At 36.1% G+C, this 17,100-nt stretch overlaps 1 protein-coding gene across 1 annotated transcript; it reads right to left on the bottom strand.

Moving 5' to 3' along the window:
* Positions 1-11,083: 11,083 nt before the first annotated feature.
* On the bottom strand, positions 11,084-13,208 carry LOC149802444 (uncharacterized). The gene is made up of 2 exons (XM_089951672.1): positions 12,972-13,208; positions 11,084-12,244 (listed from the first exon to the last, which is right to left on the bottom strand). The coding sequence occupies exons 1-2, from the start codon at positions 13,179-13,181 to the stop codon at positions 11,084-11,086; spliced, it is 1,371 nt and encodes a 456-aa protein (XP_089807798.1). The 5' UTR covers positions 13,182-13,208.
* Between the last annotated feature and the right edge of the window lie 3,892 nt (positions 13,209-17,100).

Below are 17,100 nucleotides of genomic sequence, written 5' to 3'. Positions count from 1 at the left end.
ACCGGCACAAACTGCCGTTGTCACTCGCATCCTCAACAGTAATCCACTTCCAATTGCTTAACCACTCGCATTGCAACATGTTTAACTAATGCTGCTGCGAATGTTTAAAATGCCGCGAGCACCTTGGGTGCACCTGCAAATAATCCACGAATGTCATCTAGGCCAATTTCGTAATTTCTCGCGTGTACAAAACGCACGTGTTTATTCTTCCATGTAAAACACTCATTACCTTTAACTGAGATCGATATCAAATTTAATTGTACGTCATTATATCACATGGAAAACTACAACATATTCGTCTTGATCTACAACGATAAAACGAATGTGTCAACCGGTTGTGACACGGAAGACACTCGGGTGTTGCGGTCGTAATTTATATCAAATCACTCGACTCGACAGTTGGTGAAAATGCAAACAGCATGTAACCGTGTCATTTCAGATGTTTTTAGAACTACTACTGATGGCATCGGAGGTTAAATTTGTGTCGTTTAGGGAATTTTGACTGTCAGACGCGATATGATATGCAGTCCCGAGTGTAACTGATGCACGCCAAATTTCATCTTTTTCGGGAAGATATTTAGGTCACCTAAGAATTGTTCTCAACGACGACTGTTCAATGTAAATCATATTTAGAAGATTGAAAGACAATGACGGAGCTGATTGAGGGCTCTTGCTTACCCATAAAAAATGTTAGTCTCTACCAAGGGTACCTGAAATTCTTCGTCGGACCTAATCATTTATCGCGGTACTATCATGCGCGTTTTTATGTAGTTCATCTATATACCATGTTGTTCCGCGATCTGCTTACAATTCAAATGAGTTTTTTGCGGAGAGTCCACCAAACGGCTTTGATCGGATACTAGGGAAGACGTAATAAACTTGCAGCAACGCTAGTGTGATCTCATATGTGCCAGATTTCGCAGCAGTAATAGGTGTAGACAAAGTCGCACTGAATTGTTTTTGTTGATAAGATTGTAATCATGAAGATTACGCTGATTAAAACAACCTGTCACATCGCTGCATATATTTCTCCACAAACCGCGTCTGAATTCATTATCGGTTTTCGTTGTAATATATACCATAGACACCTTTACCATGTTGATGCATCATCCCATAACATATATGGTGAGAAGTCACGGAAAAATCGTTGTAGCCTCATACATTACATTTTTAGTCGTAGTTGCTCGCACCAACTGATCCCACGAGTGCTTCTAATCTATCATCGTGGTCGTTAGGGTAACACAATCCACTTAGTCTTTTTTCTTGTTCAAGAAGATACCATTGCCACATCTTTTTTAATATTTGAGAAGCCAAAGTCCTACTGGGAGTTCTGGTTTGGTGTCATGTGTGGGTGAAGGTGCAGGTGCTATGTCTTTCTCTTCTAATTATTGCTCTAGCCACCATTTCTATTCTTCATCCCGTGAGGATGCAGAAGGTATTAATCTGGTGGTATAGAATATGGTTTAAATCGTGTCGGTATTTGTCCTAAGGTGGTAATCGGTTTTCGTATACACATTGTCGTTTCCTAATATAGCCAAATACACTTTCGTCTGCTCTGCTTTTTCCAGTTGGCATATTTAGTTCGACAGTTTTCGTTCTAATAAGGCGCAGCCAAATCCGCGTTGTGAGGTACATGTGCTATACGTTTTTTCCTCTTTTTTGTATTTTTGTTTTTTATTTTTGTTCTGAAGACTATGGTGTACCTCCCGCTCTTGTGTTCCACTGGCTAGTAAAAGTATTCGGGACTTTGTTTTTTTGCGTTTAATTGTTCCAAAATTCTTTTGCATCACCTCATATAATTCAGCAAGTGTTTATTCATCTCTAGCCACTGTAAGTATTTGAATATAATCATCAAACGGCTTTCCAGAGACTTGTTTGAACCCTGAACGCTCCCTGTATACCCACTTGTGCCATACATATTTTACATCCTGTTATATCCGCTCTGGTGGCCTAGTGGTTAGGGTGTCCATCCCGGATGCGGGGGTCGTGGGTTCAAACCCCGGCAGAGTCATACCAAAGACTTACAAAGCTGGTAATAACAGCTGCCTCGCTTGGCGCTCAGCCTTACTAAGTTAGTTTTAGGACTAGTCGGCCTGGTGTCAGGATAATGCGATCGGGTGGAACATCATGCTACATGTCTGCGACATGATTTCTCAGTGCGAGACATCACTTTAAATTGCAATACTGCAGACACCGTAGCGATATGACTGGCGAATTGTTAAAGCTGCGTTAAGAACTCTAAAAATCTAAACATCCTATTATGTTTCTTTGATTACTTATTTTTTCTTTTGGGGAGGGGGAGTACACCTGCACGAATGGGCTCTTTAAGAATCAACTGACGACCTAGTTCACTAAACTGTTGCTGTGGTGTTTTCATCGCTGATTTGTACACAGGTGGCACTCTTGGTATTGTGGCAACTGCCTCAAACGTCTTCGTCAAGTACACGGGTGCATTTTGTACTTCGAACGGATATTAATGCTGGATAACCACTGATTAATACAATATGCGTGGACGTTTTATTATCACATCATGTACAGAAGAAAATTATCACTTGTTAATATATCCTTATCTATTTTTTAATCTCCACGATTCCCATACGAAGAGCTAGCAGGGGGCGATTACAATAATCATTATGTCTGATATTGCGTTATTTAATGTACCAAAATGATAGTTTAAAATTAACCACGTATTTACTGTCTATTTGCATAATAAAAACAATATTTATAGAACTTATATATATATATATATATATATATATATATATATATATATATATATATTTCAATTTATAAATTTGCATTTGTTTTAATATTTGTTATTCATTCAAACCGACACCAGAATATCCTATATTTCATGAAGTGGATTGTAGAACATAAACCTTGATTCATTGTTTGGCAATTTATAACCCATTTTAACAGTAGATAAGAAGCAGATTGTTTTAGAGCAACGTAAGCATTACGTGATGTTTTATTTGCAGCTTATCCAGTCTTTGTGAACTTTATCCATGTATAATTTCGAGAGAAAGAGATATTTATTAAACGTTTCATCTATTGTATGTTTAACGAGACCATGGTATTAACTTGATAAATGTTTCTCCGTTGTAAACAAACCAGTTTATGTCCAACATCGTTAACTGTTTTGTGATTCAAGTTCTTGAACTATTACTGATATTTCAGTTGTGTTACCACAAGAGGTAAAGCTGACATAATTGTGATCCACAAATACTTATTAACTCAGTCTTAATCTGTAACAGGAGGTAAAACACGTAGAATAAAATTATTACGCACATCCAGATAACAGGTCATCAACACGCCATATTGTTTTATCACTTAAGGTTCTTGTTCGAGTTGAGGATAATTATATGGGACGACTGGTCGTCAATACGATTTTCATAAGGAGAGAGTGCAAGGGGTTCTATGTCCTCAATAGGAAAATAATATAGGAAATGTACTATAGCTTCAGTTGGAAATTAACAATGCATTCATAAGGACACTGGACACAGGGGAAAATGGGAACAATGTTACAAGTAGCGGACCTCATTCGAGCCGATCTTAGTAACATTGTTCGAGTTGACCTCAATACGCGCTACTCTAAGTACGTATCCCATGTCCAATGTTTATAGGATAAAGGGGTTTATAGAGACAGAAGCGTTTTCGTAGGGACAAAATGGTTAATAGGGACAAACAATGCATACACAAATAAATTCATCTTTATAGAACACAAATACAAAGATTTATTTGGAATAACGAAAGAGTATACCATTTTGAGACATAGAAAAGGGCAGTTGTCTTCTTTTATTTCCGCCAATTCTTCTACCGTCTTCTTAGTCTTTTGAGGAAATGCATCTTAGTACCGTCTCCAAGCATCAAGTCATGATGCCCAATGCTGATCAAGTTTTCTTTGTCTTGGGTCCAGTTGTTATTCAGTCGCGTGGTCATAGTTACTTTGAAAGGAATCCAGGCATTCCTGAAGATGTTCTTCCTCCTTTCGATCCGATTTGTTTCTCAGTCTCCATATCCCCCGCGTTAGAGGTGGGACTAAGCTTTCGTGTAGCGAAATAGTGGGCCCACGGCGCGGTTTCGGGTCACTGTATCGCCTGTGCATTTGAGTTTGTTGGAACACGTTGTGATTGCTGAATTTGTATCCTCTGCTGGCGTTCGACTGATAGCGAGGAAGCAGACGGTTATACTAGTGGAGGTTGATGAACTGGCTGCTGTTGATATTGCTGCCTTGTTTCCTTTCGGGGCTGTCTAATGTTCAACTACGGCTTCCTCATGATCCATGCTATTTCCGTCCGCTTACTCCAGTTACCTTCTTCATCCATTGTCCGTTTGCCATTCCGTATCATAAAATGGGCGGTTCTGTTTAGCCGAGCTTTTAGGCTCCAACCTGATGCGAGCTTCAAAAAGAGTCCGTTTATTGTATTCACGGTTGTTTACAGGAACGGAAACTCCATCTCTAGCTTGCTTACTGATGTCCTTTTTGTTGCTGTGTTAGCTGAACGACTGATCAGACTGGTGAGAACGCTGCGATTTAGATACCTGAAACACGAACACAAAGAAATATATCCCTCGCACTTACTACAATACACACCACATGCAAGAACCAAATAATGAAATCGTGTATTGAGCGGACCTAAAAGAAACACCCTCTTCACGTTTTACATATAAAAAAACTATACTGAAACAAACGCATACAACCATACATCTAACATATCAAACACATACTATCATACAAGCAGGGATATGAAGCATTTACAGATATACATCTACACCCTTAGCTACAAAGACACACTAGGGAAGGGAGTGAGGGAAATATACAAAGACCCCCCACGCATACACAAAACACACATACCAACATCAACAAACCATTATACAAACAGTCATATTTTGGCATGCTGATTAGTCTCTCTGTTCTACAGATATGCTGTCTCTGGAAATGGACCGGGTTTTTATTGTTGCCCCAGTGCACCTGGTTATTTCCCACACCTCGCAGGCCGAGGACCACACATACAGCCGCGACTCTCGTCATTCTCTCAAGCTACATTCAAATATGGGATTGTAAAGGGCGGATGGTCGGCTTCAGCACCACAACGTTCTATTTCATGGACCCTGCAATTTCTTTCCTTCATCGCTCGGCGTGTGGATGTTCTGGTAGTCGTCGTTCTCGTCATCGAGGCTCCCATTCTTAACCCTGTGGCTCCAACTCTAGATCACCGTTTTCTATTTGAGGGACAGCGACCATCTGTGTTGATGGTTGGCGATGATGACTGGAGCTCTCAGATCTGCGGAATGAAATGAAAAGTTGAGGCAGTATCGACTGTTTTCCTCTTCTTTCTCGTTGTCTGCTTCGTCCTGCATTGTCCCTTCCTCATCAATAGCTTCCACTACCAGCTCGCCCAGGAGGCAACGAGCATATTCCAGGTACATGTGGAGGTCTAACAGTTCTTTTTTCGGCTAATGTTTTGATTATTGACCAGTCAACGATTTGTAGTCGGACTGGTATACCCTCCGCAATATATGCCCTAAGAAGGAGGTGAATGAAAACAATCATCACACAAACTACTACACACACCACACACTAGGCCATAACATGGAAAACACATACCGCGCTGACCTAACATAAACTCTTCACCTTTTGCATATAAACACACCATAAAACAGCAAACATATAAAAACATATACCAAACATACCAAGCACACGCTAACATACAGTCTATGGCAGAACATGTTTATAGACACCCATTTTAAATCCCTTCATACAAACACACACAAGATAAGGGGAGTGATTTTTAGGGGGCAATATACAAAGACACACACCAGTCAAACAAAGAGTTCCACACTAACACACATGCACGAAATGTTCATGGCAATTGACCAGTCCTTTTTCTGGAGATCTCGGTAGTCCTGAAAAGGCTGTTTTATTTTGACAATTACTACCCCTTAATTCCTATAGGGCGACCCAGACGTGATGAACGCTTTCCTTTGAGATAAGGTCTGCTTGTGAGAAAAGAGAAGAACTCCTTTGTGTTAACTCGACAATCCACAATTCATCTCTCCGTCTATTTGAAGCTGCTGTTACTGCTGATGTCTGTTCTCTTTCTCCTGCTTAATTCTCTTTCCAATCTGTGTCTCTCTGTCCACCTTTCCTCTTCGTTCATTTCCACTTATCTATTCTATCATATCCTAAGCTATATTTTAAGATCCTGATATTTCCAATTTGTTCATTCTTGCTAATCGGGTTGTGCCGGTCAGGATGCAAATGCAAGTGGGCTACATTAAGCTTTGCTATCTTGGAAGTCATGTCACTGGTTGACGAGTCAAGGATGGGGGGACATGCTGTCTGTCTATCTATTTTTGGATTAATGTCGCTTTCGCCATCAACGCATGTGCGACGATTTTATGCCCACATATTGGGTTTCCTAACTGATCGTTTGGAGGAATCGAAGGCAGACTCCACTCTAGTTTATTTACATATTGTATACTATTCAATTGTCCGATGTCCGGACAACTAAGCCACGTAGGACATAAGATGATTGGGAAAAGACTCACAAACATACTCATCTTAATACAGCATGTATCGCCTTGAAACGCTGGTTGAAAAAATATGGCTGACTCAAGACATCCCCAGCACCGCGCGTGCACGCTCTTCGGCGCATTTGATTAATGGACGAGTGTGAATCGGTCCACATAATCCTTATGGTGAAGAACTGACCAAAAGTCAGCCGGAACTATCTTTTAAGGACAAGATGTACTAAAAGTCAAATTTTACATAGTACACTAAATCTGGCTATTGCCAATTTTATATAAACGACATTCGTAATTATACTTTAAAATATGCATTTGGTTCAATCCACGGCTGAGTCATACCAACGACTTACAAAAATGGTACTCGCTAGGCCCTCAGCATTAAGAGGTTAGTGTTATGACTGGTCGGCCTGGTGTCAGGATAATGTGACAGGGTGGGACATCATGCAACATGTCCGCGGAATGATGCCCCAGTGCCAGACATTACTATAAACTGCCACCCTGCATACATCGTAGCGATATGACTAAAACATTGTAGAAGCGACGTTAAAAATCCAAATCACACATACACACACACACATGTATATATACATTTGGCGCCAAAATTAGGCCGATAAATCAGCCCTTCACCCGTTACGATCTTGATGTTGGGGTTAGGGGCTGATTTCATGTATTCATTGAACTCTGCAATTATCAGCAGACACTTTTGGCTGCACAAATATGTGTATATTTCACACACTTACCGGTATTTTTCGCGGCTGTTGAGCTCCCGTCGGCTGAAGAGTTCATTTTGCGATATGTACAGCATATTTCCGAATCAAATCCTACGTTTGACAACTTGTAAATCCAAGCAGAATAACACAACCCTAAAATACCGTTGACATTTAAGTTTCGTGATCACCATACTACACAGAGCAACCAATCCGATGCGACTTCCGCTCGTTCGCTCATTCGAAACACTCGGTACGCTTGGTCATGTGACTCGGTTGTTATGCTGGAAAGCGCTAAAGTATGATGGACGAAATGATTGCGGGTGTTCTTGACGAATTGGGCTATGACGTGAGATTAAAGGTGGAACAACAAGAAGCATTATTAAAATTAGTTGAGGGAAAGCATGTTATTGCTTTTTTACCCACCGGCTTCGGGAAAAGCCTGATATATACTCTTTTCCCTATCATCAAGAGAAAGGTAACGTGAATTTAGGAAATGTTGATAAAATGACATTGCTCTTTATTGAGGTAGGAGTTATTTGTATGTGAGAATAGTGATAATCGATTGGGCGAGCTGTGTTGGTGATACTAATAATATTTATTTGTGTTTTAGGCCACTAACCCAAGATACATATCCATACATCATGTGGTACAAAAAAGATGTCATAGTGCGTAACAAAAGAACATCGTAGTTATAAGAAGTAATATACATAAAAGTAATAATTATTGCATTTTACAGATATAAGTTATATAGCTATATACTGCACAGTATTCAAACAAGGGGATTTAAGTGTGACCATAAAAGCTGTGGAGCAAGATTTGTGATGATCTAAAGTATTATGTAGCAGGAGTCGTTGATAAAATTATTATGATTATTATTGACAGTATGACATTATCATTTTTTGGATTAACAGGATTAATATGAAGTTATAATAATTTCTTTTGTCCTTTTCATAGTTTTGATATTTAAATCTTGCCAGTGTTCATTGGAAAGTGTTGGATGGATACACTGATTTATGGAATGTTAGACAGAATCTTACTGATTATGCCATTTCTCTTGGAGACCTAATATGGGATGTTTTGATTCATATAAATTATGAATGCCTGTCTACATTATAAAACATAATTACCACACAATTCATGAAAATTCTTTATCAATCTTCATAGCAGTGTTAAATGACAGTATTCTTTTGTTTTATTCTTATTAATGAATATAATAAATTATTCAAGTATGTGTTTTTGTCTAGAAAATTTAAATAATGAAACATGCATTCAGTAAGAACACACTGACAACATATAAAGATGATCACATAACAGTTTCTGTATATTGTCATTGTGATAAGGCTATTACTGGTGCATGGAAGCCAAAAATATTAAATGTGACATTGTATAAAAAAATGATAAAGTACAATTCAGACAATATTTTTTTAAACATGCATGAAATAATAGTTTTTCTGTTCTTTTGATCTTCAGTTGACCGGTAAGCACCAAACAGTGCTGGTTATATCACCACTACGGGCCTTGATGTTAGACCAACAGGCAATAATGAAGACACACAGCATCAAAGCCCAATGCATTATAAAAGACATGCCAAAGGAATCCATTCAAGGTAATTTTCCATTGACAGTCATGCATATATAAAACAGTGTGTGTAAAAGAAAATGATTTATTAAAATTTGGCACAAAAATTTATGCAAACCAATTAATAACTTTCCACAAAGTATCTAATATACTAAGAGATTTATGGTGGTGTTGATTTCTGTTCTTGTCCTTATTACATACCAATCAAGGTAATACAAATAATTATTGAAAGAAATAAATCAACTGTTATATTTAGCATGGGATATTGTGATCATACACTAATGGTAGACTATACAAGAAACCTTAAGTTATTTTGGTGCAAGAAGTAGTTTCTTCATTCAGATCTGTATTTATCTTAAACATAACTGGTTTTATATTTTTGTTATTCTTTTACAAAGACAAGATGTTCTATTACACAATAATAAAGTAAAAACTGTTAATGTAGGAAAAGGATAGTAATCAAATTTCACATTTCTACAGATATCAAAGATGGAAATGTAGATGTTATTCTGGCCAGTCCAGAGGCTATCATGAAGAAGGAATGGTTACAGATTGTACATCAAGAACCTTTGTGGTCACAGCTATGTCTCCTTGCTTTTGATGAGGCTCACTGCATTTCACAATGGTGATTATTATATTCTTTATACTAAAATTTATTGTACAACATAATAGAATACTGTGTAACATCTGGCACAGAGTCTGTCTTTCGTTTATAGGAGTTAAATACAATATTAACATCTGTTCTATGATTTTTATGACCATTCACTTTCACTTATATTTTAAGTATTTTGTTTGTCTGTTTATTACTATTTCAAGAAATATGTAAATTATTGTACAAACCTGTCTCTAGCTGTATTTGCCTGAAATAAACCCCAACACCACAATAGAATTCTGGAAGATTTTGTGAAACTGCAGGGTTCCATCCGAGTTCTTATATCTACCATTGCCTTTGGTATAGGAATTCAGGTTGAGGATATAGATGTTGTAGTACATTGGGGGGTTGAAAATTCAGTTCTCTCCTACTGGCAAGAAGTTGGAAGATGTTCTAGGGATGGGCGTAAAGGACTTGGATTATGTTACATATTTCCTAGGTCTCTTAGCCGCTGTTCAGATGAATATATGAAGAAGCTTTGTAACACATCTGACTGTCTGAGACGTTGTGTGCTGGAACAATTCCTTCTCTCCAACATGGACCAATCATCTTTACCATCGTCCAGAATGTGTACTCAAGAGGATTGTGACTGGTGTGAATGTAAAGCCTGTATGTGTCGTGTTAACTGTATGTACAGATGTGGATGTGCGGGAAAACCTGTGAATGTCATTGATCAGTTGTAGAGTTCTGGTTGAAATACATATTAACAGATTGGAATGTGCACTATGTGTAATTCAGTGAAACATTACAGTATTCAAGGCTCTCTAACCTAATTTAGAACAAATTACTACATAAGATTGGTTTAAAGTTATCTGCTGATATATATATATATATATATATATATATATATATATATATATATATATATATATATATATATATATATATATATATAGTAATGCAGGAAACAAATACTAACAATGAGTCATACAAAAATTGCATGTACCGGTACTCATGTACAGTAACATGTATATATTATATTACCATTACCATTTTAAGTGGATTTTGATGTAACTCATTGATGTTTCAGCACATACTGGGCTATACAACACTGAAACTACCAGAAGATGAAAAATGCATAGAAATTTGATTGGCATATCATCACATTCAAGGCTTACTACATGAACTGGTGACTAACAAGTGGACTGCACATAATTCATTGACACATCATTCTGTTGGAAACAAGCTGACATTTAAGAAAAAGCTGTTTAGAAGTACATGTTTAAAAAATGCCTAGCCATGTGCTCCACTTTCCATTCCAGACTTCCTAGACATTATTTAATTGACACGTCAACATATCATGGCTGTAAAATCCCATATATTACAGTGGATTTGGACTGTATTAAATTCAATAACACATCAGCACATTCTATGCTAAAGAACCTAATGTAAACTATATATTACATGTACTTGTAAATAACAAATATATATTTGGTTTACAGTCAGTCACAGATACATCAATACATTCTATGTGATATACCATGGTGTAAACCAACAAGTCTGGTATGTCTTCTCTGCAAAAGCCATCCATAACTCACATGTTGTAACACTGGGTATTAGTAGATTAAGAAGAGTATGAATTTATATACTTAATGTTGCAAATAAAGTTGTCTCAATCAACTATAATCTCCAGTCTTTTGCTCATTTTCTTTAGATGCTTCTGAATCCTTTTCTTAAACTCTTCCATTTGATTAAATTTTGAAAGAGAATGAATATCAGGGAATGCTGAGTGACATCTTCCTGAGATTAACTCACAGCATTTGTTGTCTAAGAGGATTTTCACAAGGTCCTCAATATCTGCACTCCTCCTCACAACACCTTTTGTTCGCTTGAAATTGCCACGGTTAAGTATCTTGTGATCAAAAACATACTGAAGTGTTTTCTTTATCCCCACCATTTGGCTGTGTCTAGCTATGGTGTCATCAGTCAGATTTCCACTGGCGGTCTTGACAGCCTCCTTGTATTCCCTGTTGAAAAATTCCATTTGTAAGTCCATTTCAATATTGTGTCCCTCTTTCCCTGCAGTATTGACTGTTCTGTTCCATCGAAGTTGGTGTGCCAGACGAGAGGACACTCCACCATTTAGTGCACTTAAAAGATTATAGCCACATACAAAGTACTTGGGGTGGTGCTGATCAAAGAACTCTATCATATCATGCCTCCAGTGGCTGATTATTCTATCTCCATCTCCTTCCCTGATAGCATCATGACGGGCCATTTCTCCTAGACCTCTCCATAAAAGAGCCTTGGAGTATTCAAATACGTGATCCTGCTTTGACTTGTAGTCTTTGTTACATTTTGTTGACATGACCTCACACTGTCCAGAGCAAAACCACTCACCAGCTGGGACATCATTGTCACTTAACCCCAAACATGTGAGATGAAACCATCTTCCTTTAGGACAACTGTAATTATCACAACATATAAACTCTTCAGTATCACTCTCTAACTGGCACAGGCCACAATAGCTGGAATCAGCATTACAGTCTTGTAGCTCTGGAGGATGGAATCCTAAGGTTGCCACTTTATTTGCAATAGACTGAAAATAGCACCATAATTTTTCAATGTCTTTGGGAATATGGTCTTTGTCTATCATTGATCTTGAACTGGCTATGACATATGCCTCTGTAGCAAAGCGTAGTAAATCGGTGGCATAATTGAAGCAGGAGCTGGTTTTGCTGTTGACATTGTGGTGCCTGTATCTGTTTCTAATATAATATAACGTGCCCACATCACGTGCACTTTGGGGTCTATACAACAGCTTGAATGTATCCTGCAAAAGAAAGGTTTTGGGTCTGTACTACTTATATATTGTAAATATTTGTTGGGTATGATAATGTGTCAGTAAGATTGGTACATCTGGAGATTTTGTTTATAATGACTTGGAAATAGGATCAGATATATATGCATATGCAAATAAATGTTGAACAAATGTCGTTCCAGTATGTTTTGTGAGGCCTTGGCAGGGAGTTTTACTAGATGAATTGACAAGTCAGAATCAGCATGCACCCTCTGCAAATATTGTCTAATTAATTTACAAAACAACATCCCAATATAAAATTTTTGTGTTATACTTTTACTTGATACTAAATAATACTTTTATTTCAAATATATGAATGTGGATTAGTTTTTAAATGCTTTCTTACAATATTAGATTTAATAACGGTGTTTAGAACATTCTAGTTTACACATCTCGAGAATGAAAAAAGTTCCATTCAGAATGTAAATAATGCTATAGATAAGCAGTCCTCAACATTATTAGTTAATTGTAAATGAGGCCACATGAATCCATGGGCACATAATATAATTTTGCATAGGGAGTTTATATCTATAATTTATTTCATTTCAATTAAGTCTTGATCCTTTATTATAACAAGGAATATTGTACTACTTCTGATCAAAAGATATTCAAATACTAGAAAAAGCATATCAACAATTAAAATTTGTGGAAACTGAATTTTAAATAGCAATCACATATATTGTTTGCTTCCTATTCCTACCTCTAATAGTATGCCACGTTTGTGCCACTCCTGTATTGCTGGAACAAGCCCTTGTAATCGGTCCCACTTGGATCCCCCATTGATTCTTGCAATTTGTGCATCATTTGCCCTTTCACAACTGAGGGCATCCCCATAAAGAATACAGGATATTGGGTCCGAGTCCAATCTTCCTGGGACATATTGTTGATATTCTACCATGATATCAACCATATCTGCAATTTTGGTCTCATCCTTTGTCAAAACACCTAGGGGAATCTGTAAAAAAAAATGGTGAAATTTTATTATTGTGTAAATAAACATTCAAATATAGTCAAAACAAAATGGTTCTCTGTGCCAAAAATGGTTGATTCAGACTAGTTTGTATTTAATTAAGTACAATCAAATGCAAATAATAATTCAGACTGGTTTGTATAATATACAATCAATTACAAACATTAAGTGACTATTAAATTAATATCCTCAAATAAACTATCTAAAACTTTGATCTTCTTCTAAGACATCAAGCCTATCACATTACTGGAAAAGGGCCTCTTCTCTTCCTCAGTAGCAAAGGACACCAACCAATGTAAAAGATAAAAAGTATTCATTTTGGGAACTGCATAACTAACTGCGAGATGATTTTTGCTTTGATCAGCTCTAATGTAAATAATATATGTTCTTAATTTGTCACAAAGTGGCAAAATTCAGTACATATATATATATACATATATACATACATACATATATATATATATATATATATATATATATATATATATATATATATATATATATATATACTTACAACTTTGCTCTTCTGTCCAAGTTCTTTTGAATATTTATGGGGGATGTGGGCCTGCACTCTATCCTGGAGGCATTTGAATGGTTCTTCCTGCACCAGTATTCTTTGCACTAATATAATGAATTCATATCTGTAAAACAAAAATTGTTTTTATGAAAATAAAGTGCAATACAGAAGTTCAATGGTATCTGTACCTATGAACTCTTAAGTATTAATTAACATAACATACTAAATTCAAGATAGATAACAGTTTTTCTCTTTTCAGGTCAATTTTTCTAATTACAAGAAACTGACACTAATATAATTACAAGAAACTGACACTAATATTAGTTTAAAATTCTTTGCAAATATTATTGTGCATAACTATATTAGGAATGAAAGCAATAATAACCTTTACAGGTTTATTTGCACGGGGGGGGGGGGGGGTAATATCATGCATGTACTTTCCTCCCACAGAAAATTATATGTAAGTATGAATGCATTTGTAATTATCTCTACATTTAATCAGCTAATGAACCTGTTATGACTCTATGGTCTTAAGCAAAGTAACAGAGAACAGGTAATCCAAACAGTTGAGTAAAATTCAATTAATAATTAATTACCTGGAATACAAAGTGAAACTTAAATTAGAACTTTAAGTCCAAAAGTATAGAAAGTTTGGAATGAATTTGAGTATTGGATGTGCTGTTGTGCCTATAGCTTTGAGTAAGCAGATTTATGTATCCCAATGATATGATACAGAATGTTAATTGTTTTTAAATAAATGATTCCTCTAAAATTATACACGGCAAAATATTATTTTAGTGCTGAACTTTAAACAGGAATGATAAAATCTTGTTTACTTTAAAGTTATTTACAGACTGTGACTTGACTATAATGCAACAATATACCCTGCATGTAATTGAACAGGTTGCTTCCTTGCTCTAGATAATTCATAATCATTAGTAACTAAATGTTGATCACATGACCTAAACATTGATGAAGGGCTTGAATTACCGTCCATCTACACCAATCTCCTTGCACCATGTGACCATTATAAGTCAAGTGCAACATTATTCTCTGATGAAGGCAGTGAGATATTGCTGAAAATTTTGAAATCTTAAGGTAATTATGATCTGAATATGGGAACTTACTAATGACCCTGGGTCTATATCACTTACAATGGAATTTATATAAGTTTTAGCTTGACAAAAATCAGGTAATCCATGGTTTCTGCAAAGGGAACAAGTAATGTCCTGAACTTGAAATTAAACATGTTGCTTATTATTGATCAATAAGTTATTATGTAATCTAAAATCGGGGACAAAATGTTACGTATCTAATATGTTGTTTACAAATGATTATTACATTCTACGATAATGGACAATAGTTAAATGCACAATATCAATATACATAACAAACCTCAAAAGCTGGTAGTCTGCATGATCTGGGTAGAATGACTCAACTGGGATATGCATGATGTCCATGGGTGATGGGGGGTAATCAGAAAGACCCATGCAAGGTACTCTGTCAATTGCTGCATAAGCCTGAACCATACTGAGCATCTGATTTCCATGTTCCCGTGTACTGTAGCGGGCACGAGTCTTCTGGTTTACATTATCAAATACCAAAGTGTACCCCATGGGAACCATTGTTATCTCATCGTCATCTGTATCTGAGAAACCATCTGAAATCATTGTTTGGTTATTAGCTTACGCTTGTTTAAACTGATGAAATTAATTTTTGTTCCATGTTTCATTTAGTGTATCATGTCAAAGAACTTAAAACAAAATACATCCGATACTGGTTATTAGAGCCATTTTTGAAGTTGGATATAATAGTCATGGATTCTTTTAAATTTATATATTCAATCTCAGCACCATTACTTACTGAATTTTACTCAGTATTTATTTTATGCTGATGAGCAATAAAATAAAATGTGATTTGACATGACTCTGTATCTTACTTTTGTGCTTTTATGATTAGATGTCCAATCTGATAATGAAACATGTCAATTATATCCCATGGAAAAAATATTAATATTAATTACCATGATATTGAATTGTTTTCTATTGAAAATGTTAATTAATATTCATTGCAAAATGACAATATTTCATACTCTGTGTGTGTGTGTGTGTGTTTGAAGTTTAAAAAATGGAATATTTCTACAACTGAGTAAATGGATCTGATAGCCAAATGGTAAGAAAGGATTTGATTCATGGCCCATACATATTATACTACCTACTCACAATGTATGGTATCCTCCATTAAATCTGTACTGCTGACCTGGTCATCATTTGACTCAGACAAGGAATCCTGCTCTAATGTATAATACATGTCAGTGCTTCCTGTCTCATCCAACATCCTCACACCGACCTCCTCACTGACTAATAAAGTAGAAGCAATACCAGAATAAACTTACTTAAAATTTGGAAAAAGAATATAAAAATGAATGAGAAGACAAATTCAATTGAGAAATCATACTAACCAAAAAAAACATATTTTCTCATGGGTTTACCACAACTGACAGTGTTAATGTATTTCTTATACAATACCGAAGAGTGGTAATTTCAAATGAATCTATCATTTGCATATACGGAACTAAATTTGTATTCATAAATCCATTCATAGTACAAATTTGGTCTTATGCAGAACACTGAAAGTAACAAAAACAATTGAATAATAGAAATAATTTAACTACACGCATTACAAAATAATGAATGCTTAACAATTGTGGTAACTTCACACAGATTTAATTCTCCTTGATAAATACTACCTATGTGGTGGAAGTGGATGATATTATCAATTCAGTTATGTAATGCAAATTTATGTTCCCAATTAATAATGATACCTACAAGGCTCATCATTGTCAAAGAGGCATCTCCTGGCTTGTGGTGCTCTGTCTGTCAGGAGTGACTTCTGCTGCAGGAGGTCATCTGCATACTGCCGACGGATCATGTCAATGCATCTCCTGACTGCATGTATGCTCAGGCATAGTCCCAGATGGTTCAGTCTAGCAAAGGCCTGTGAAATATAAAAAGGTTATTAATGCATGGTTATATATTTAACATTTAACTTTATGTCTTTATTCTTGTGATCGTTTGCATTTCTTGTTAGAATATACCAAAGTCAATTAAAGAATAAGTTTATTACAATATCTATTTATTAAATCTTGACTGATAGATATACAAGATCTAATGAAATTAGACAACTGCTTCAGTGTGAGGAATATTTCCTACTGTTTTTGGATCAGACATTAATTGTTTTTTTAATGGTGACTGAGATTCACTTTTAAAAATTATTGCCCTGAAAATGTATCCTTTCACAAATCTGTTGGCATGATATTAATATTGTTAAAAACAGGAGCTC

The sequence above is a fragment of the Sinohyriopsis cumingii genome, chromosome 3, assembly GCF_028554795.1.
Source record: "Sinohyriopsis cumingii isolate HCF-2022 chromosome 3, ASM2855479v2, whole genome shotgun sequence".
Lineage (NCBI taxonomy): Eukaryota > Metazoa > Mollusca > Bivalvia > Unionida > Unionidae > Sinohyriopsis > Sinohyriopsis cumingii.
This window is presented reverse-complemented; position numbering and strand designations above follow the sequence as displayed.

What these genes read in the sequence shown, in the direction of transcription:
- LOC149802444 (XM_089951672.1), bottom strand. Translation starts at nt 13,181, where the DNA reads ATGGTTGATATCATGGTAGAATATCAACAATATGTCCCAGGAAGATTG. An exon ending in AACGTGGCATACTATTAGAG is followed by an intron (nt 12,245 to 12,971) that starts GTAGGAATAGGA and finishes TTTCTTTTGCAG; the next exon opens with GATACATTCAAGCTGTTGTA.